The sequence below is a fragment of the Bombus affinis genome, chromosome 2, assembly GCF_024516045.1.
Source record: "Bombus affinis isolate iyBomAffi1 chromosome 2, iyBomAffi1.2, whole genome shotgun sequence".
Lineage (NCBI taxonomy): Eukaryota > Metazoa > Arthropoda > Insecta > Hymenoptera > Apidae > Bombus > Bombus affinis.
In genome coordinates, this window is record NC_066345.1 from 4,899,449 (window position 1) to 4,922,059 (window position 22,611).

The 22,611-nt window shown below is 33.1% G+C and overlaps 2 protein-coding genes, 1 long non-coding RNA gene and 1 pseudogene across 3 annotated transcripts; 3 read left to right on the top strand and 1 right to left on the bottom strand.

Annotated features, from left to right (window-relative positions):
• Positions 1-241: 241 nt before the first annotated feature.
• LOC126927893 (nucleolar protein 58-like) lies at positions 242-747 on the top strand. The gene has a single exon (XM_050743885.1). The coding sequence runs from the start codon at positions 343-345 to the stop codon at positions 745-747; it is 405 nt and encodes a 134-aa protein (XP_050599842.1). The 5' UTR covers positions 242-342.
• A 7,850-nt stretch (positions 748-8,597) lies between these two features.
• On the top strand, positions 8,598-9,811 carry LOC126913855 (uncharacterized). Its single transcript, XR_007709485.1, has 2 exons — positions 8,598-8,866; positions 8,988-9,811. It is a non-coding gene; the product is annotated as an uncharacterized LOC126913855 (long non-coding RNA).
• A 5,327-nt stretch (positions 9,812-15,138) lies between these two features.
• On the bottom strand, positions 15,139-16,936 carry LOC126913797 (DNA-directed RNA polymerase III subunit RPC7-like). The gene is made up of 2 exons (XM_050717073.1): positions 16,570-16,936; positions 15,139-16,206 (listed from the first exon to the last, which is right to left on the bottom strand). Exon 2 carries the CDS (start codon positions 15,918-15,920, stop codon positions 15,270-15,272), a length of 651 nt encoding a protein of 216 aa, XP_050573030.1. The 5' UTR covers positions 15,921-16,206; positions 16,570-16,936; the 3' UTR covers positions 15,139-15,269.
• A 260-nt stretch (positions 16,937-17,196) lies between these two features.
• LOC126929013 (nucleolar protein 58-like) lies at positions 17,197-21,111 on the top strand (annotated as a pseudogene).
• Positions 21,112-22,611: the final 1,500 nt, after the last annotated feature.

Consider the following 22,611-nt stretch of genomic DNA (forward strand, 5'->3'; position numbering starts at 1 on the left):
TAAAAAAAACTGGAATGTAATTCTGTTGAGGCAAATTTTAATCCACAGCTTTTTACTCCAATCTGAATTTATAGTATTCTCTCTAGTTCCAATTACTCCAAGTAGTTGGAACTAGAGAGAATACTATAATTACTCCAAATAGTTGGAACTACAGAGAATACTATAAATTCAGATTGGAGTAAAAAGCTGTGGATTAAAATTTGCCTCAACAGAATTACATTCCAGATTTTTTTATAATTACTTGGAGTAACTGGGACTATAGAGAATACTATAAATTCAGATTTATCTGATATATTATCAGAAGATGTAGAGGAAAAAGTAAAGGAGGCTGCAGAGATATCCATGGGAACGGAAGTCTCTGAGGACGATATTTTAAATATTCGACATTTATGCGATCAAATTATTGAAATTTCTCAATATAGAACACAACTATATGATTATCTTAAAGCAAGAATGATGGCAATGGCACCAAATTTAACTATTCTTGTCGGAAAGTTAGTGGGAGCTCGTCTAATCTCACATGCTGGGTCTTTAATTAATCTTGCTAAGCATCCAGCATCTGCTGTGCAAATACTTGGTGCTGAAAAAGCTCTCTTTAGAGCATTAAAATCAAAAAAAGATACTCCGAAATATGGTTTAATTTATCATGCTCAACTTATTGGACAATCTTCAACAAAAAATAAGGGAAAGATGTCCAAAATGTTAGCTGCTAAAGCTTCATTAGCAACTAGAGTAGGAAGGGATTAAACCTAAAAATCTTAGATTAAAGATATGATTAGCAATCATATTTATATCTATTATATTTTGGATATAACGGAGTAGTAGTCTCATTTCATTCAAATTTTAATATCTCTATTTTTATAGATCTTTATATTACCGCATTAATTTGTAAGCGATTCTTTCGTCAAAACACATCTCTCAAACACAAAGAGTTATTTAAAACTTGATTTGATCTAGAATTTGCCTGCCGCTTAGTGTTTTCTTCCACGTGAAATTTAATACACCTTAACGGACAGACAAAATTAGAGTTTGATATCTTCATATTTCATATTACTGTGATACTATGTGCTGAATGTGGAACTCAAATAACTGTTCCATCGTAAAATAAGAAATAGAATTAAATATAATCTTCATTAGCATCATGATGGTTGGAATAGTAATTGAAATTTTCATAGTAATAAAGTCTAAGGGTATCAGATACAAAATACTTAAACGAAGTCATTTTGTTATATATTTCAATATCAATAAATATGCTTGTATGGATGCTTAATCTTTGCAGTTGTATTGGATATAATTTGATTTTATAATTATGACGAATATGTATATCGCGTAATTTTCAATCATATATACATATACTAATTATCATTATGTTACTGATATAAATTCTTTATATTATAATATGTAAATATTATATTCATATATTAATGCCTTTTAGAAAGGCGACTTGCAAGAAAAGTTACCATAAACAGATAATAAATAAAGCACAGACAAGAAAATGTTAGTACTTACGGGAGAAATAAATACCCGCGAACACCATGCTCGTCGAAATTTCTATGTCGAGTTTAATGACCAGACGAAAAATGCATTCGACTCACTATTAGATGCGATATTGTCATTGATATTGCTGTGAAGCAAGGGAAGTCATTATGAAGCCGCTGCCAAATAGAAATTATCGAGTCCCGTGAAAAAAGCGAAAACTGGAAAAAATCTGTAAGAAATCATAGAATTTTATGTGATTGATTTTTAAACACAGTGTTAGTTATTTGTACAGTTTGAAATATTGAAAGAGTGATCTGTTTTAAACATAAGATTTTAATGCAATATCCAATTCAAGAATTTAAAAGTTTAAAGCTTGTTGAATCTTCAAAAAGATTCTCTTATTTAATAATAATTTACATAAAATACAAGTAATAAAATTAAATGAAGCACAGAATACAAAATTACTTACATTCTTGTCTTTGAAAGCTTTACTAGGTCCTTTCCAGGCATCAGCAAGTAGAAGAGTAAAGGAGTGAAAAACCTTTAATAAAATATGAATTATTAAAATTTGTTCTAAAAAAAAGACAATGATGATTGCTTAACAAAATTAAAGGTAGTGAAATATTTCTTTTTTTTTAACGTTTTTGTCGTGATGGACGGCCCTGTGGGTGACCGACACCTCCTTTTAAGGAGGCGATTGTTCCCGCGACTAGCGCGCGGGATTGCTGTTCGCCAGAGACCAGCCTGAGCCTGTCATCGGCTCGCTTTGGTCTCTTGCGTCTCCTCAATATGGTGGTGGATACAATTTGGCGTAATGAAACATATGAAATATTCCAATTTGTTCTCAAAAACACATCGTTAATTGTTTAAAAAGTTGAATATAATGAGAAGTTAATTTTCAAACTTATAATTTTAACAAAAAGAAGAATTGGTATTGTCAAAGCAAATCTGATTAAATTTAGTATAAAGATTAGAATTCTAACATACAAATTTAGAATTTAGAAATTGAGAATCTAATGGTTTTTAAACAATGTTCATCATTTTTATTATATATTTCAATATTAAAACTTAAAGATTCTGTTTTAATAGAAATTAAAAATATCGTTGACCATCGAACAACATGGAGGTTAGGGGCACAGTCATTTCGCGTAGTCGAAAATCCGTTTATAATTTTTGGCTCTCAGAAAACTTAACAGCGTATGTGCATATTTGTATATGTACATACATGTCTTATTACTCTATTTCTACAATAAAATAAGTCAGAGGAAAGAAAATGTTATTAAGAGAATTACTTACATATAAGAAAAAAAAAAAGTATTAAAATACCGAAAAGAACACTAGCGTAAGGAATGCAGATCTAGTTGGTTATTTCGTATAGACTGAATATATTCATACAAATAAGCACGCGTTTGGCCGGTAGTGTCATATACACAAACAAAACAGTACGCCAGTGTCGCCAATCTTCTTTCTAACACAACAACGCACAATACATATAGTAGACGTGCATGTACTAATATGTATATATTTACATTATTTATACGTATATTATATTTTTATGTGATATTGTGATGATCGACATTTGATTGATCTCGCATCGTCAATAATATGGATATTGTTTGCCTGATCGCCTTTAAGCAACGATATCTCATGTTTTTTTATTCGCATGCTCTTAATTTGCCTGCTAATTCTAGTTTGTTACAAAGTCACGTTTAATATTATACAAGTAAATACACAGTATATACTTGTGTACTGTGAAAGTACATAGAACGAGTAAAAGGCCTGTGTACAAAAAAATCCTTGTTATTTAAATATAGTTCAAAGAGAATACGAATAATAAAATAAATAAAAATATAATATATAAAAATACTTACATTCTTGAGATATAGGAGAGACTACGATTCAACTACCGAAAGCAAATGTTAAAAAAGAAAAATAAAAATAAAAATCCACATATTGATTCTAATTTCATGTATTATTAATTTAATTAAATTGTTTTTATATTCCAAGCAGTCTAAATAATATTGAAATTAATACTAAATATTATTAAATATTATTAAAATGAAATTTTTAATATTTTTCTTCCCTTTTCTTCTAGTGACTGTTCATGAAAATAATGTTTCTCCAAAACTGCAAACTAATTATTATTGTACATATTTAAGCATAGGATAAAGATACATCACATTGTACACAAGAATAAAAAAATGTATAGTTATTATATTTAACACCAGAACTACCACACCAGTCGAATCGACTGGTGTTACAATTTTATTTTAAAATTCCTACGTCTTGTTATATCTTTTTTCAGCAATGATATAATGACTTTCGCAACGATAACTAAAAGAATAATATAATGAATTTTATTTTCTTTTTTATGTATTCAAACTCAAAATAATTTTGTATCAAGGCTATTTATACCAATACCAGTCTAAATGATTGGTACTTGTCAAAGCGTAAAAGGGTGCTGTAATCTGTTTATCGAACCCCAATTAACCAGTTTCCTCGTTTTGTACAACTTCCCGCACGTTTTTAAAATTTTTACTGCGTGTCATTCAATATGATGATATCAGTTATCAGGAAAATTCCGGATCGATCGCTGGATCGCTAGATGCTAACGCTACATGTTATGTACTACATAGCATGGAATCGCTTCTGTAAGAAAATAATAAATCAATAAATATAAAAATATTCTATTATTACGTATCTTGTAAAGACCAGTCATTTTGACCGATTTTCGTAGAAATAGCTTCGTGTTAACTATTGATAGCTCTAGTGTTAAAATATAACTGTATCGAAAAATTGAGGGCCATATTGAATATTCGTCGTTATAGTTTCGAATATATCGTACGTGACTACGGTGTCATTAAATGCAATATATACATATATTTTTTTATTTATTACATATAGTATACATTACAGCACGTGACTTTGTAACAATAAAGCATGGCGTATTTTCTCTATACGTTAAGTGAAGCTGCGCAATAAGAGAAATAGAGACGCGCAGAATGTGTTCAAACCTATCTGTAACGTCTTTTTGCAAATAGGAAAAAGCTATCGAAATCTATTATCGAGTTTAAAACAAGCCGAATCTTACCATATCTGTATGAATATTTTCCAGATCCGTGATCGATCATCGTAATATGTATTTGAATACATGTGATCAACCAATAATCTGCGAAAAAGAACATACAAAATATTAAAATAACGGACAAATTATATAAGAATGAAACAATAATCAATGTTACAATCTCATTACACGTAATTAATCAACGTATCATTTGAATTTGATGAAACTTCCTCATAATCAAGCAATAATTTATAGAGAAGAATACACAAAATGTTGAAATAAGCGTATAGAAAAAACAAATTGTATAAAAATGAAATAATAGTTAATATTAAATACTCAAGAAACGAGTTTACCGGCAAATGTGTCTACCAAAATGTGTCTTAACCTAACGTCCAACCGCTTTGATCTCCAAGACTAAACTGATACCTCGATTTATATATCGCCCCGGTTTATGGTGACGAGGAGTGAAGGTATAGGGATACACGCCGGTCAAGCGTGTACGATTAGGACTCGGCAAATTCTTGAAAAACATGTTTTCAGTAGCGACCTTATTACATCCCAAACAAAGAAACGATATTAGACTGAACAAGGATATGTTCGTAGAACGTAATACGCGTCAGCTAATATCTCGAGATATTTCGATAAATTGCAACGAACAAAATATATGTATTTAAAGCGTAAGAACCTGCGCACGAGAATTTAATCGACTACAATTTAATCGATTACAAATTGCAATATTAAAAATTTCAAGGAAAGTTTTGTTTCGTTGGAAATTCATGGAAATTACTATTTTTTAAGCTGGTATGTTATATTTTTTTACATTATTTGATGCATTTTTCTGTAGTTCTCTACAAAGAGGTATTAGAATATTTAGGTTAGGCACGACATATGACCAGTTTAAAACATATTTTAACTGTAATGTAAAACGTATCGTATGAGAGAGACAAATAAAGGCAACGGCGTGCTTTTGTTTTGTTTATGTTTTCGATCGAACGAAACAGTTTAAATTTGTTTGATTTATCAAATTTATTCATTCCGTTTTAGATTTTTAAAATTTATTTCGTGTTTTCTAAATATATTTTATATTTTAACGAATTTGATAGGAAATGAGTTTCTAGTAGAAAGACGAGAAAAAAGATTTCTACGACAACAAGTTTTATTTTTCGAATGCTTTTATCAAGTATAATTACAAAATCAAGCAACAAGAATCTCGTCCTTACATCGTGTAGTCTTAGAACAACGGTCGTCAATAATTTATAGGTACATATTTAACAAACGATATACATACATAGTAGTTGTATCTAACGATAGTAGTCAATACTCGGATAATTTTCTCCATTATTATTTTTTCTGCTCGTTATTTTTCTCATTTTAAATAGCACTATCGCTATACAGTACATTCGTTTAGTATAATTATCGTTATAATGTAACCATATCCTTACTCATCCTTAGCCTACGTCACTAATATTTCTCAAGTATGGAATTGTTAAGCTATCGTTTATTAAGTTACGCATTAAAACGTGTCAAGTGGTCAAAGATCGGGACGCGGGTGTCGATATGAATGAGTCTCAGACGGTCAACTCATAATGAAGTGATAAGAAGAGGAATTCTGGCAGTTCTGGAAGTGACAAGTTACTTTTCTTCCTTTCAATCGTTCCACGTTAGCCTATCGCTTGGCTCGAAATGAATTTTTCTTCTTTGTTGCTCCCAGAATATCATAAATGAGTGGACATTTTGGTACGTCGTGTCGAGTTTTCGCGAGTCGATAAGATAATTGAAAAGAGCAGATTTCGCAATGACTGATTGTTTGGTTGTTTTTCAACGTTTATTGTCATTATACGATTTAGGCTTGTCGCGCGTTTCCTTCTATCGCGAAAAAGTAGTCGTGAATTTAACGAAGCTAGAAATGAACGATTATCGTTGAGCATTGGTAATTCGTGAATTTTGCCAAGGAATCGCAGATTCTCCGACGTTATGTTACAATTTTCGCGAATATCAATCCGCTCGCACGAGACGCAACTAACGATCATTTAACTGCGACAGTACATATTTGTATATAGCGCATAATTATCTAATGAAAATGTAAGTGAAAGGAACGGATGAACACGAAACGGAATAAAAAGGAACGAAGACAACTCACAGTGACATCAACCACGTACTACAGCATTGAACAACGACATCAACGATTGTTCAATGAGCTACATCTATCAGTTTTAGAATTCGTATGCTTTACTTGTTCTTACAGAACTATTGTTTATTATTATCGTAATGTCTCGCGGGTTTCGACTCTTGTTACAAAATACGATATTTTTACAGAGGCGAAGAATAACATATGTGCAACGAAATGTCCCTCGAGATAATATGCATCGAACGACGAACGGGAATTGTTAAGTTATATTTCGTGCTAATTACCGATATATCGACAATGAATACATTGTATGATACGCTAAATATTTCAAAGAGAACAAACGGAAATATTTTACGTCCACGATGTTTTCTTATTTTCCATTTTGTGTGAAATTATGCAAGTTTCAAGAATTGTTTATTATTTAGTGTGTATTATTTAGTTACAGTAATATCTCAAAGAAAGATACTTTCGCATTTTTGTAACTCCATACGCGTTAGACAAATTTTGTAAGAACTTATTTGTAATACGTGTTCTGAAATACGAACTACTGTAATTTCACAAAAAGCTGTTTTTATTAGCACGTTTACATAAAGAAATGGAGTCGTTCGAATTTCGTATAACTTCCAGGAAATCTGTAATTATTTCAAATTGATCAAAGGAAATGTAGCGGATTTCATTAAAAAAGTAATTGGATTCCTATTAGATGCGAAATATATATTACATAATTAACATGATTAATATACGATACGTGATTAAGATTACTGATAAACTTCAATTTAACGCGTTGATAATAGATGAGATATACCCTTTTAATTTCTCACTTTAAATTGTTTCCCATGCGTTTGCAAAAATGTAATAAAAATGCAAAACGAATTACCGTTATAGGTAGATCTATACATAACAAATGAAATATAGTCTTTTAATTTCTCCCCTCGAATTGCTTCCTGCCATTAAATATCCGAAATTAAGGAATAAATGGAAAATACGGTTGCGTGATTTTTTATAAACGTTCGAAAGACAAAATATCGAGTAACAATCTCAAGTGACATTTGGATGCACATACATTCAAATCAATGTTCTCCTCTCCTCCGTTTCTCTTATAGATACATTCGTACAAACGGGTACGTCCCTAAATGTTTACAACTAATCGGTTATACGTAAAGTTACACGCTAGATTCGTGTCGTACAACGAGCTACTTACGATCGTGATACCTAGAATAATTTCTCTTAACATGTCGGGTAAACGGGATATATAAAACATGCGACAGTTTACCTGTGGATGTTCGTAACCCCTAGTCCGGGACCAATCGTATTCACCGTGAACAACGTTTCAACATTCTGTTTGTTCGTTCGATCTACTCGAGCATCCCAGTAGTTCGATCAGAGCCGCCATGGGCTTAGCTAGATTATTATTACAATGTATCGTTAATTAGCTTGTTGCTTTAAGGTAACCCGATTTTATATAGTGGCAGCTTCATATTACGATTTACTTGAGCAGACTATGTAGATATAAGTTCCTTTCCAAAATTGCTCGCAACGTATCGACGAGTCGATCGTTTCTTCTATTCACAACGGCAATACTCGAACGAAGCTAGGAAATAAATCAAGGTTCTTAGACGGTCGATAATCGTGTCGCAGTTGTTCGTTTGTTTAGGTTCGTAACGATCGAAACAAGGAAAGTCACGGGGAATAGATTTTCTCCACGATGCCTCTGGCAAATATATTTTCTCAACCTAAAGCGTTGAAATATAAATAATCTAATTTAATCAAGGAAAAATTAGGAAAAAATTAATTTGTATCTTTTTTAAGTGATCTATTTATTTAAAAATATTTCTATGCACTTTTATATATTGTTAGGAAGATGATACAGTTACACTGTACATGTAATGTGTGTAATGTGTGTATGTAATGTGTTAGAAGTATCTGGAAGAGTCGATTGACAACAAGCGTGCGTGTGAGTAGGTTTTCGAGGTCTTCACAGTATAAGATATATGTATAACTGGTGTGTGCTAAATAGAGGAAATTATTTGTATTTCCGAATCCCTCCTATATCTTTACGTGATAGCAAAGTGTGGTTTATAGTTTTGCAAGTTATTTAGTGCGTGGTTTTTCAATCTTGCGAGTTAGTTCGAGTGAGTTTCAGTAAGGGAAGAAAGGTTCAAAGGATATAAAGAAAAAAAATATACTTTGAGCACGTAAGAACGCTTGAGTAAGAGATAAGGAATTAATTAAAATGGAGAGATCGGAAATTATGATACCTATATTCGATGGTGAGGATTACGGTATATGGATGCAAAGAATAATGATGTTTTTCAGGTATAAAGAATGCGAGATTGTCACAACTAGAGTGGAAACCGAAACAGACAGTGAAGACTGGGATAAAAAGGATCTGAAGGCAATAAATATAATCTACAGTCATCACAAATAGACAATTGGAATATATTAGAGAAGAAAAAACAGCGTATGAAATTGTGAAAAAGTTCGATGAAATGTACTTGAAAGAGTCGAAGGCACTACAGATCGTATGTAGAAAGAGATTGGAAAAGATAAAACTTGATAACTACAGTGATTCAGCATCGTTCTTTAGCGATTTCGAAAAATTAATAAATGAATTAAAAAGTGCGGGCGCACAAGCGAGTAAGAGAGAAAAACTAAATTACATGCTGAATACGTTACCTGAAGAATACAGCTACATAGCGGATATAATAGATGCATTGAAAGAAGAAAATCAAACGATAGCGTATGTGAAAAATGAAATTGAAATAGCGGAGAAGAGAAATAAGTCAAATCGAGGAGAAATGCAACCCCTTTTCTGCAAAAAAGGAAGGATGCTTCAGATGTAGAAGAGTAGGACACTTTGCGAGAGAGTGTCAAAATGGTGTCCAAGCGGGAAACAGTAACAGTTATTGGCGTGGTTCAACATGTGGTCGCAGCAGAGGAAGAGTAAACAAAGGCAATACGAGCAGAGGACGTGGAAATTTCCATCATCAATCAGCAACCGGCACGAGCGAGGATGGCAACTCAAGAGCAGGCACATGGTTAGCAACGGCGCACGCAGCACACAGCAGCGAGGTGAACGAGATAAGTGTTAACGAAATAATGTGGCTATTAGATAGCGGTTGTACAGATCACATAATTAACGATGTCAATTATTTTGATAAATCTATCGACCTTAAAGAACCGGTAAATATATATTTGGGCGATAATAGATCGATAAAGACAACAAAAGTAGGAAATGTTATAAGCTACTTTGAAGTATTTGGAAAACAAAATAAAATAAATATGAGTAAAGTTTTTTATGCGAAAGAAATGTCCGCAAATTTGATTAATTTAGGCAAGTTAACAGATAATAAGAATACGGTTATTTCAAAAGGAAATATTGCAAAAGTAATAGATGAGGACAATAAACTTACAGCTCTAGCGTTCAAAGAGAGTGGGACATATAGAATTTTTCTTTTATTTTTTTTTATTTATTAGAATATTTACAAACAATTTTCGTTGAGAATTTTCAGTAGCTTCATTTGGCGTGATACAATGACATGGCTTATAATAGTTTTATATTGTTGGTTCTAGTAGAATCTAAAGATTTAATCTAGAGGGTATTTTCTTTTTAGTCTGCGGATCTGGTCCGTTGTGTCTAGTAGTTGGGTGACTAATGGGTTGTGATGGTTGTTGACTCTTGCGTTATATCTGCTTCTGGACTTGTGTATTTCATCTTTGACTGTAGGTATCTTGAAGTTGCGGTGGATTGTTTCGTTGGTAACATACCAGGGTGAATTTATTAGGGATCTTAGCGTTTTCGATTAGAAGCGTTGAAGTGTTTCAATGTTGGAATTACTTGCTGTTCCCCATAGTTGGATTCCGTAGGTCCAGACAGGTTTTATTACGGTCTTATAGAGCGCAATTTTGTTCTGCGTACTTAGGTTGGAGCGACGGCCAGTGAACCAATAAAATTTTTTAAGTTTGTCCTTGAGTTACTTCGATTTGTCTACGATATGTTGTTTCCAGGTTAATCTCCTGTCCAGAGTCATGCCCAGGTATCTGACTGTGTCCTTGTTAGGAACTGTTATATTGTTAATGGAGACCTGTGGGCAGGTTTGTTTTCGCAGCGTGAAGGTTACATGTGTGGATTTTTTTTCATTAATTTTGAAGCCCCATTTATGGAATCACTTTTCCATTGAGTCGAGACCTCGCTGGAGAGTGGATGAGGCTATTATCGGGTTGGCGTGGGACGCTAATAGCGCTGTGTCGTCGGCAAATGTTGCTATGGTTATTTCTGTCGATATTGGTAAATCGGCAGTGTAGATGGAGAACTGAAGGGGTCCGAGGACACTGCCTTGGGGTATGCTCGCTTCTATTGGGAAAGTTGTGGTAATGGCGTCTACGTATTTAATCATGAATTGCCTTTTGGTTAGGTAGGACTTTAGGATGGAGTAGTAAGTGTGTGGTAGGACTTTTTTAAGTTTGTAAATAAGCCCTTCGTGCCATACTTTGTTGAATGCCTGTTGAATATCAAGGAATACCGTTGAGCAGTATTTTTTCTTTTCGAGGGTTTGGTTGATATTGTGTGTTATTCGGTGGATTTGCTCTATTGTGGAATGCTGCTTCCGAAAAACGAATTGATGATCTAGCAGGGTTTTCAGATCCTCTAGGAGTGGAATGAGTCGATTCGTTAGCAACTTTTCGAATAGTTTTGACAAAGTAGGTAGAAGACTAATTGGGCGATAGGAGCTAGTTTAGTTTCGTGTATTGGTTTTCCGGGTTTAGGGATGAGCGTAATTTGTGACGTTTTCCAGGTTTTAGGATAGTATTCAAGGCGAAGAATTGCGTTGAAGATTGAAGAAATGAGTGCAATCCCTTTTACAGGTAGTTCCTTAATTGCTTTGTTACTTATTTGATCATGTCCCGGTGCTTTCCTGGGGTTCAGACGATGGATTAATTCAGTAACCTCTAAAGAAGTGAAAGGTTTAATGGGAGAGACATTTGAAAGGGAGAATGTAGGTATTCTGTTATTTCCGGAGCGGTATTGGAGGAATGAGGTTTAAAAACGTTGGATAGGTAGTTGGCGAACAGGTTGGCTTTTTCTATAGAGCTTCGTGCCTATTCGCCTTGCGGACAGTGAATTGGAGGGATTATTAGCGGGGGACGCGTGAGTTTCCTGGAAGCCTTCCATAGTGAGTAGCTGGAATCGGCTGTGGGGGACAAATTGGCGAGATATTTTTGAAAACAATCATTTTTATATTTTTTGATGATTTTGGTTAACTTCCTGGTTGCGTTGTTTAGTTTGCGTTTGTCGTCCGGTGTTCTATCGGTCTGCCATACTCTTCTTAGTCTTCGCTTTCTGTGATGTTGTTTAATATGTAATGGGGATATTCGTGTTTACTGATAGAAGTCTTAATAGGTGTTGAGGAGCGGATAGCGTTTATTATGCTCGTGTTTAAGTATTCTGTGGCTGTTTCGATATCTTCCTTTGTTTTTAGTGAGATTGAGGCAGAGGTTGAGTGATTAAAGACTTCTCTAAAGAGCTGCCAGTTGGTGAGTTGGTTGTGAATGGGGCCATTAGGTGGGTTCTCGATTAATGCTGAACCGACTGTTGCTATTACGGGGGAGTGGTCGGAAGAGAGTTCAGTCGAGGAGTTGATTTGAACATATCTAGGCGAGATATTTTTGATTGTGAAGAAGTCGAGTAAATCGAGGATTTTGTTAGTGTCAGTGGGCCAGTATGTGGGTTCATATGTGGTGAGGCTGTTGAGATTGTTGGTGTTTATGCTTTTCAAGAGGTTTTTGCCTCTTGCTGTGACAAGTCTGCTGCCCCATTGGGTATGTTTGGCGTTATAGTCTCCTCCAGCTATGAATCTATTGCTTAGGGCGTCAAAGAGGCTGTCGAAGTTCTCTTTAGCAATCGAGTGTCTGGGAGGGCAATATACTGCCGAAGTGGTGATTGTACCATGGCAGTCTTCTATTGCTACGTTTGTAGCTTGGAGGCAGTCTTCCTGAAATGATGGATGCTCGTAATGCTTAATGCTGGATTTGATAATGATTACGGTGTCGCCGTGGGCATTTCCACTGAGATGTTGAGTGTGGTAGAAGTTGTAGCCGTGTATTTTGAGATAGTTTTTTCGGTGAAGTGGGTTTCGGATATGAGCATTACGTCGATTTGCTGTTGTTTTAAGAATAGTTCTAGTTCAAATTTGTGCTGAGCTAGACCGTTGGCGTTCTACAGAGCTATACGCATTGGTTTTATTTTGCTTCTGTGCGTATTAATTTGTCCATAAAGAGTGTGAGTAGTGACAGCAAGTTGTTAATTTGCTCAGTTTGCTTCTCGATTAGTTTTTCAAGTCTGGTGAAGTTGTCTGTGTTTTGTGGGGTGGGAACACTATTTTCTGAGTGTCCACTGTGGGTTTTCGAGTTGTTTATGTTTCCTTGCGCCGCCTGGGCATAGGACATTGATGGTGAGGTGAATTTTTGGGGTCTAGGTTCTTGTTTGGTTATCTCCTTGGGTCTCAGTTTTGGATACTTGTTGTGTAGTGTTTTATAGGCTGAGCATCCTTTTTAGTTTGCAGGATGCTCTCCTTGACAGTGGATGTACTTCGCGGGGGTTTCTGTGGATTTAATGCATTGGTCAGTGGGGTGACTACCTGCACATTTTACGCACCGGAAATTATGGTTGCAGTATTTCTGCGTGTGGCCGTACCTTTGACACCTTTTGCATTGTACTATCTCTTTCTTTACAAGAGGTGGTTCGATCTTAACTATGGAGTTCATCAGCCGGTTGACGCTGTAGATTTCTTTGTTACTTTCTTTTTGTTTTATATCTATGAAAAATAGCGATAGTGGATTTTTTGTGATTCTATGTCTTATGTTGCTGATGTTAGTTACCTCGTGGCCAAGCTTTAGAAGTTCGAACTTTAGTTCGTCTAGGTCGACTAAGTGGTGGATATTGCGTAGCACCACACGAAAAGGTCTTTCTTGCTTGAGCTGGTATGTGTGGAAGTTTGCATTCAAGGTTTTTAGCAACTTAGTTAATTTTTTATAGGCGTCTGGGTTGGTCGGCAGAATTTTTACGTGGTTATTATTAATTTTTAACTTGTAGTCCTCTTTGCTGATATCTTTGGGTATGTAGTTTATATGGGGCAATTCTTTGGGTATGTAGTTTATTTACCGTTTCGGTTGTGTTCATGGAGTCTTCTGTAGTCTCAAGTATTGAGAACCTGTTGTAGGTGGTCACTTGGCTAGCTGGTGGTTTAGTTTGACTCTTGTTCACATTTATACGTTATATTTATACGTTATAAGGTAATAGTATATAAGGTCATACGTTAAAAAGTAATGGTATATAACGTTATACGTTATTACGTAATTGTATATAACGTTATGCGTTATATGGTAACACTATAGAACATTCTACGTTATATGGTAATAGTATGTCGGAGATGTAGGGGCATCGGGCCTTTCTTTGGGAATATCCCCAATACTTGGACTCGAGGTGACATAACTAGTCGCCGAACGAAGCCACGGTCACGGGATGAACGTTTTATCTAACAGAGGAACTACCGATGTTGAGGGACACGCTGTATTAACAATCAAGCTCCGGCCAGGAGCAATGTTGGTTTTACGCGGGACTGCCTAGTAACGGCGCTTGGAATTTTGTTAATATCCCCGATCAATATGTAATTGACAAATGTGACCGTATCAGTCTTTTATTCTTGTGATCACCTTGGAGAGTTTACTGATATCCTCTTGGCAGTCAGTCAGAAAGTAACCGAGTGTCTGAGCTAACGTCTCTGTGTGTTACAAAATATATTCTATTGTACAAAGAGTTTACCCGTTGACCGTGGATTTGTTATTGAATCCAAGAACCCAAGAACATATTTATATGTGAAAATACAATCTTTGTTGTGCAACACGATGGCTAATTCTAATGGAGAATTATCACGCGCCCGAAATCCTAACGAAAGCCCGACATATATATATATAATTTATAATACATATACATATATATGTAAACTCCCTAGAGTTCATATGAGACAGGGATTCTTTTTGTTTTAAGGGTAGCACGACAGGCTTTGTTTCACGGACAGAGCAATCTTCTTTTGTTTTATGGACAACCATTTTTGAGAGGCACGCTTTTTCCCAAACGGACGGACAGAGAGTTCCATTAGAGACAGACAAGGTTACAGGATAGTTATTTAAGATTTTAAAGACTGAAGAAGAAAGATCGGTAGCTCAGGACGTTGAAAATCGATTCTCGATTTTCAGGTAAACATTGTACAAAACTTGTTATTTCTCGTTTATATAATTATTGTTATTTATTGTTATAGATGGATATTAATTGTTGTTTACTTTTGTGTTTTATCTAATTACTTTATAATAAAAAAAAACTCAATTTTCAGACTACAGAATCGATCCCTGAATTATCCCAAGATTTACGATCTTACATATATGATAAAATTACATCTCACATACATATAAAATTATCAAATTTTCTAAATTAAAACAGAAAGATAAGGATCTTAGCAAGTAATTTTTAAGATAAAAAATTGTGGTATTTAGATAAAATAGTATCTGAAATGGAAATTTTTGATTCTTGTAAAAGTTATCTTAATAAATCGGCCCATCATCCAAATTATCGTCTTCATCATCGTAACCTTCTCCATTATCGAAATAATTATTCACGTAATCAGTTCCCTCATCCATTTCCTCATCTAGTTCTTCTTCCTCATCTTCTGCTTGCTCATCATCCTTTCCTTCTGCTTCTTCCTCCTCCTTTTCTTCTTCCTCTGCATCACTTTGTTGCAAATTCTCTTTTTTCTCTAATTCTTGCAACTTTGATTCTATATCAACGTTCTTACGTTTTGTCTGTGAGTTCTTACATTTCTGTCCTTTATGCTTTCGCAATTGAAGCTTTAATTCTACAGGCATTCTGCTCCAATCATATCTGCTCTCGTAACTACTTTTATCAGTAATCAAGTCTTGATATCGATCTGAATACCTCTCAATATCTTTTTTAACTACTAAAGGCAAAACATTGTTAGGCGATTCTCTCATATATTCTGCATATCCTTTCTTTAATTCCAACAAATAGCTCATTTCTTTAGTAATATTTAAAGGCAATGGTTTATATTCTAGAAGAGGATATTTTAATAGAGGTTGTAAGACTGGTGGAGGTAATGCTTCTCCTTTAGCAAAGCCTAACTGTTCCGTACTGATTGACATGGAAGGTTTACCTCTTCCCCTGCCACGTCCCGCCATGATAGTATTATATATTTATCTTATTATTATATTCAGTAGGATAGAAAAAGGCAATGTTTATTCCAAATTTATTAGTAGTTACAAGAATATGTGTTTAATTACTCTGGTCATTTTTCAGCTTAAATGTGAGTATGAAAAATATGAAATATCAGTACTTTAGAAAATTACCTCAGACATTTTAGACCATAAGTTATTTTTTACTTTAATAATCAGGAAATAAGAAGGATATTTGACAAAATCGAAGACTTCAGCAGCTAATTCTGTCTTATATATTTTTAACTGATCTCTGCAAGAACATAAGTAGTAATATACTTTAGTATATACTTCAGTAATATACTCAATCTTCAGTTTATAATATGATACATAGATATAATCTCAGTAATATTTAATAGTCAGATTCTGTAAGTAAGCTTAAATAGAATATATTAAATAAATAAAATACATGTTTTTAACAACTATAATATTTGTTTTAATGTATCAAGAAGCGATAAATTTGTTAATATTATTATAAATACATCAATGATACTCTAAATACCATTATATCTGAATAATAATGTAACTCATTGTATATACAACATTTAATATAACTTCTGAATTTTATTTTCAAACATGTTACATTTATTTTCTATGAATAAAATATTTAACTTACGGTGGCTGAACTTCGTTTTGAGCACACCGAATTTGTAACTTTTTTTTATATAATATGATAATTTCTTACAAAATGTAAAATTCAAGTAGAATCCAAAAATACTAGTCCTAAGGCGTGGAGATCAGTATTGTAAAAATACTGTATACTTGTACGTGTATAAAATTAATAACTAATGTATGATTTATTAGTACGTTATATTTACTTCACTCATAGTTATGTCATATTATGATCATATAAACTCATACACTGCGAAAGCACGATCATATAAACAGACTTCGATTCGACGTGACTTCGATTTGACACTCGATTGAAACCAAATATATAGAAGGAACCGTCCGAAGAATGGACCATGATAAATCAACATGGAAGACAAAACAAGGATCTCGTTCTGCACATGCGTGATGTACTATGGATGTTTCAGACAGAGACAGAGACACTATATTTATCTTTGTCTCATACAACATATTTATCATACTTTTGATGTCTTCGATGTTGATTTTTTGTGACACAATTTTCAGACGGTTTACCCTAGCGAGTTTTCATTGATGATTGATGAATGATGACATGTACGTGTGGTTTTGGAAGTTTCATGACAGCACCGTTATGCGGCTTAATAATTGCATACGATACCAAAATGGTGATACCCTCACCAATCCCCCTCCATTACAGTTGCCGGACTTGCGTATACGTGGGTATATATACTATCGCGCAGTACATAGTTTTATACGACCGTGCTTATTGCTTACGAATGTTTCATGAAACTAGCTGGCGCCTTTTATCATGAACGTGAAAATTGTTAAAAACATTAATATTTCTAACCGTGAAAATAAATTAACCAAAATGTTAGTGTTATTTGAAACTCCTGCGGGATATGCAATTTTCAAGGTAAATTATATTAAAAGCTGTAATTTAACACTTAACCTAAAAAATGTTGCACGTGTTCGTGCTGCTAATAATTTTAGGTTTACTTTAACAATTTAAGTCTCTTCTTACGTTTTAAATACGGTGTAAATACCTTATTGGCTTAAATATGTACCATAAAATCACGTTTGTTTCTTACAGTTACTTGATGAGGATAAGTTAACAGAAGTAGAAAATCTTTATCATGATTTTGAAACACCTGAAGCAGCTAATAAGATGTAAGTTGATATTTTTGACTTTAATTTTGCATTATAATTATTTTGATAAGTTCTGTTGTTAAAAAATGCATTAACACCTTTAATAGAAGTAATAAATTCGATAGTGCAAGATATTGCATTCAGAACAATTTTAATTTTAATTTTAATATTAAATATCTTGCATTACAGAGTGAAGTTGAAACACTTTGAAAAGTTTGCAGACACTATTGAGGCTCTTGTAGCTACAACTGCAGCAGTAGAGGGTAAACTGTGCAAAGCATTAAAGAAAATTCTTAAAAAACATTGTAATGAACTTCAAGAACAACTAGCTATGGCCAACACTAAGCTAGGTAATGCTATAAAGGATGTGAGATTAAACGAGCTCTCACTAACTCTCCGACAAGAATAGTTAAATTTGGTGCCATTGCCATCATTCTTGCTTTAAGATAATCATATAATTGTGTTCTATATTGAGAAATTTCAATAACTTATAGTATTCTCTCTAGTTCCAACTACTTGGAGTAATTGGAACTAGAGAGAATACTATAAATTCAGATTTATCTGATATATTATCAGAAGATGTAGAGGAAAAAGTAAAAGAGGCTGCTGAGATATCTATGGGAACTGAAATCTCTGAAGATGATATTTTAAATGTTCAATATTTATGCGATCAAGTTATTGAAATTTCTCAATGTAGAACACAATTATATGATTATCTTAAAGCAAGAATGATGGCAATGGCACCAAATTTAACTATTCTTGTCGGAGAGTTAGTGGGAGCTCGTTTAATCTCACATGCTGGATCACTTATTAATCTTGCTAAGCATCCAGCATCTACTGTGCAAATACTAGGTGCTGAAAAAGCTCTCTTTAGAGCATTAAAATCAAAAATAGATACTCCGAAATATGGTTTAATTTATCATGCACAACTTGTTGGGCAATCTTCAACAAAAAATAAGGGAAAGATGTTCAGAATGTTAGCTGCTAAAGCTTCATTAACAACTAGAGTAGATGCATTAGGAGAAGATGGCAGCTTTAATCTTGGTGCTGAAGCTAAATAAAATTAAATAAATGCTGAATAAAGCTAAAATGGAAGCACATTTAAGGACTTTAGAAGAAGGGAATTTTCATAGAATTAGTGGCACAGGGAAAAGCAAAAGCATTTATATAATGTTACATTAAAAGTGAATATATTCACTATTCTGTTTATGAGGATATAACTCTTTGACATGGAAAAAGAATACATTCTGAAATTGAAGATAAAAATCGCTGATCGAAGAAATTATAAAGTCAGATGAAGAAATGCCTAAGAAAAAGAAAAAGAATGAAGTTAATGACAGTGTAGATGAATCACAGTAACTCAGGAAGTAGCTCAGTCAGAAGAAGTTCTGACGAATCAGGGGGTAAGTTTTTATTTTATCTATTTTATGAATTTTAAATGTATAATATGATATGAATAAGACTACAAGTAGAAAATATAGTATGTACAAACTTAATATACGTATAAAATATGTTTTTTTTTTTTTGTTATAGAGCAAATAAAGAAGAAAAAGAAGAAAAAAGGTAAGGATCAGGAGATTGAAGAGACTACATTTACAAATGAAGAAGCAAGTGAAAAAGTTATGAGAGAAAAAAGGAAAAAAAAGAAAAAGAAATCTCAAGATGAATGAAATTTTTCCAACATATGCAATTTAAAAAAGTAATTTTTTACAAATATGACTGTTCATTATCGATTGTAAACTTATATATAATTAAAAAATTAATTTTCTTTAAATATACATATAATGTTTAAATTTGGATAATCCAGGGATCGATTCTAAGTTTGAAAATCGAGTTTATTATAACAATACTTAAATAAAATACAGAGGTAAACAACAATAAATAATAATTAATAACAATAAATAATAATGAATAACAAAGCTTTGTGTACCTGAAAATCTAGAATTGGTTTTCCACGTCCTGAACTAGCACTCTTTCTCTGCCAATGTTCAATACTCTAAACAAAAATTTCCTTCTTGTGACCGTGTCTATTTCTAATGCTCGAAATCCTTCTTCTCTAATCGTCCGTCTGTGTAATGACTGTTTGGCAAATCGGTTATTCGTAACGACAAATCAAGTCACATTGTCCGTTAACAGAGAAAGTCCTTTTGTTTATCCGCGTTTGAACTCTTAGGAAGTTTACATACATATATCAAATTATGTTTTTATAATAGAATTTAATTATATATTTTTAAATATAAACAATATAATCATACAATTTATTTGTGGTTCAATATTGTACCATTCCTGTTGTGTTCTTTCTCATAATTCATGAACACCTGAAGGTGAATTATATTTTGCCAGCCTTCTTTGCAAAATGGACCACAAATTTTCGATCGGATTCATATCTGGACTTTGTGTTTGCCACTTCATCACAGAAAAATTTTGATTTTCTAGCCAGATTTTAACTATTTGTGCAGTATGCTTAGGATCCCCGTCTTGTTGAAATACTACTTCACGTTCATTATATTCAATAGAATTAACTACAGAAGGTAAATTATTTTGTAAAATGGTCAAATAATGCTCTTTTCGCATTATATCTCCGATTCGAACTAAGCGGCCGACATCTCTGTGAATAAAGCAACCCCAACACATAATTGAGCCAGTTCCAAACTTCATAGTTTGTTTTGTTCCACCTGGTTGATCACTATTCTCGGATGTAGTCCAATACTAGGACCTTCTGTCGGATTCGAATCTGTTAATTTTTGTTTTGTCACTCCATATAACTCTTTACCAATCTTCGATCGTCCATTCTTTGTAGGTGTTAACAAATTGTTTTCGTCATTTAATATTTTTGTTTGAAAGAGCTGATTTACTTTTTTTTTTCCTTCGCTCGAAAACGAATTCTCTTTAAAGAGCGACGAATGGTCCATTCGCTAGCACTTATTTCGATTTCCTGAGCAGCAATTTTTGGTGTTTTGTAACTATCCGACCGAATACAGCGTGCAATTTCACGTGCTGCTCTATCCGAAATAAGTCGCGGTCTATCGTTTTGTAAAGAAATTGGTCCACTAACATACTTTTTTCTTATTCCTGCAACTATCATATGACTGACACTACATTTTTCTGCAATTTGCCGCAATGACAAACCTTTATCACACAAACAAATAATACTGTTCTTTTTATATTCACTAAGTGGTTTAATCTTGGATTAAGCATATCAAACTGAAAGGTAATCTGACAATGGTGTGGAACAGTTGACTGCGAAACAGTGGACAATCAGTGCTTATTGACAGTTTCGTTTCCCTGACATTTACATGCTATTATAAACGTTTCTGACGAAATGCGCAAAACTGTAAACATTGTTTCAAAACACAATTATTATAAAATATTCTGTACATTATTAATTTTAATGAAAATGAACTATTACATTTCGTTAATCAGACGTAGCTTGTAGTTACTGTTACCTAATCTTTACCGATCATTTGAAAAATTAGTCATAGTATCGCCTTTTACATAAAATCAGCGGAGTGTGTTTACACTTTTGCCCGTCACTGTATATCCATCCGTGTCATTTCGCGACAGGTGGCTTTGGCACATTGGTAGATATTTTTCTACCGGTCAAACTCACATTATTGTTATTTTCATTTTAATTGTACGTTTTTCTTCAATACTTCGTTGTAATCTATTATTCTTTTACATCTTACAATCTACAATTCTTTTTATTATTAAAATTTCAAGTTTGAATAAAGTTTTATTTTACATTGTTTTAAGTTTTCTAACAATCACAAGCACGTTTTCAAGAACAAATTATAATATTTAGTATCTTCTGTTATAAGTTTTACATAACTTCCATTTTTTTCTTCTTCTTTAGGAAAGATGTAGCGGTGTTTCAAATTTGAGCATGTAAGAATCTTCGCACTTTATATTTTATTAATTTTATTCCTTGCATTTAGTTGTAATTGTTATCAATTAAAAACTAAAATCTTGTTTTAAATTTTTATATTAGAATTTCAATTTTAATTTTAATTAGAGTTTATTATAATTTTAATTTCTTTTTCTTTTTAATTTCGTTTTAAGTCCTCATAAAGTTTCATATTTTATTATGTTAAATTTTTTGATCCACCATCACATTTCTCAAAACAAATTATAATGATTCATATTTTGTTAAAGATATGTCATTTCTTACCCTTCTTCCTGTTCTCTGGAAAGGATGTAGTGGTGTTTCAAACACCAAAAATGTATGTAACTGTGTATTTTTTATTTTATTTAAGTCGGTTCCTTATATCTCATTTAATAGTAAAATTAAGTAATAATTAGATAATTTAAAAAATAAAATTTGTTTGAAAATTTGACAACTTGTAAATTTTTCATTCTTAAATTGAATATTATTATTAAAAATTTTTATTTAATAGAAATTTTATTATTTCAAACTTTTAAAGTAATTAATACCGTCATTACGAGTAAATTAAAATATTCTATGCTTTGTTACAGTTTTCTTCCATCGAATTCGACGCTTTCAATTTGATGACGACTTGATCACGAATCCCTTGGATCAGAACAATATCGAGGACAACATTTAATCGTGAGTCGTATGCGTTTTTGTTCCTTTGGTCACTCAATCATGTCGAAGGATGAAAGATCCGAATCGACACAGGTAATTGGTTGCATACGTAGAATTTTTGACGAGCATAATGACCGCGGGTATTTATTATACCAGTGAGTAGTAACATTTTCGTTTATATTTTATTTATTAGTTTAGGATAGGTTTTCTTGCACACCGCGTTTTTAAATGTTGATGATAATATATATAATATATGTCGGGTTTGCGTTAAGATTAGAGTTAGGGTTAAGGGCGTGAAACGAATCCCTATTGGCATTAGATGTGATCATTATGCAATAGAGAAGATATTTACTAGTGCAAATATGACTATGATAGAATTTG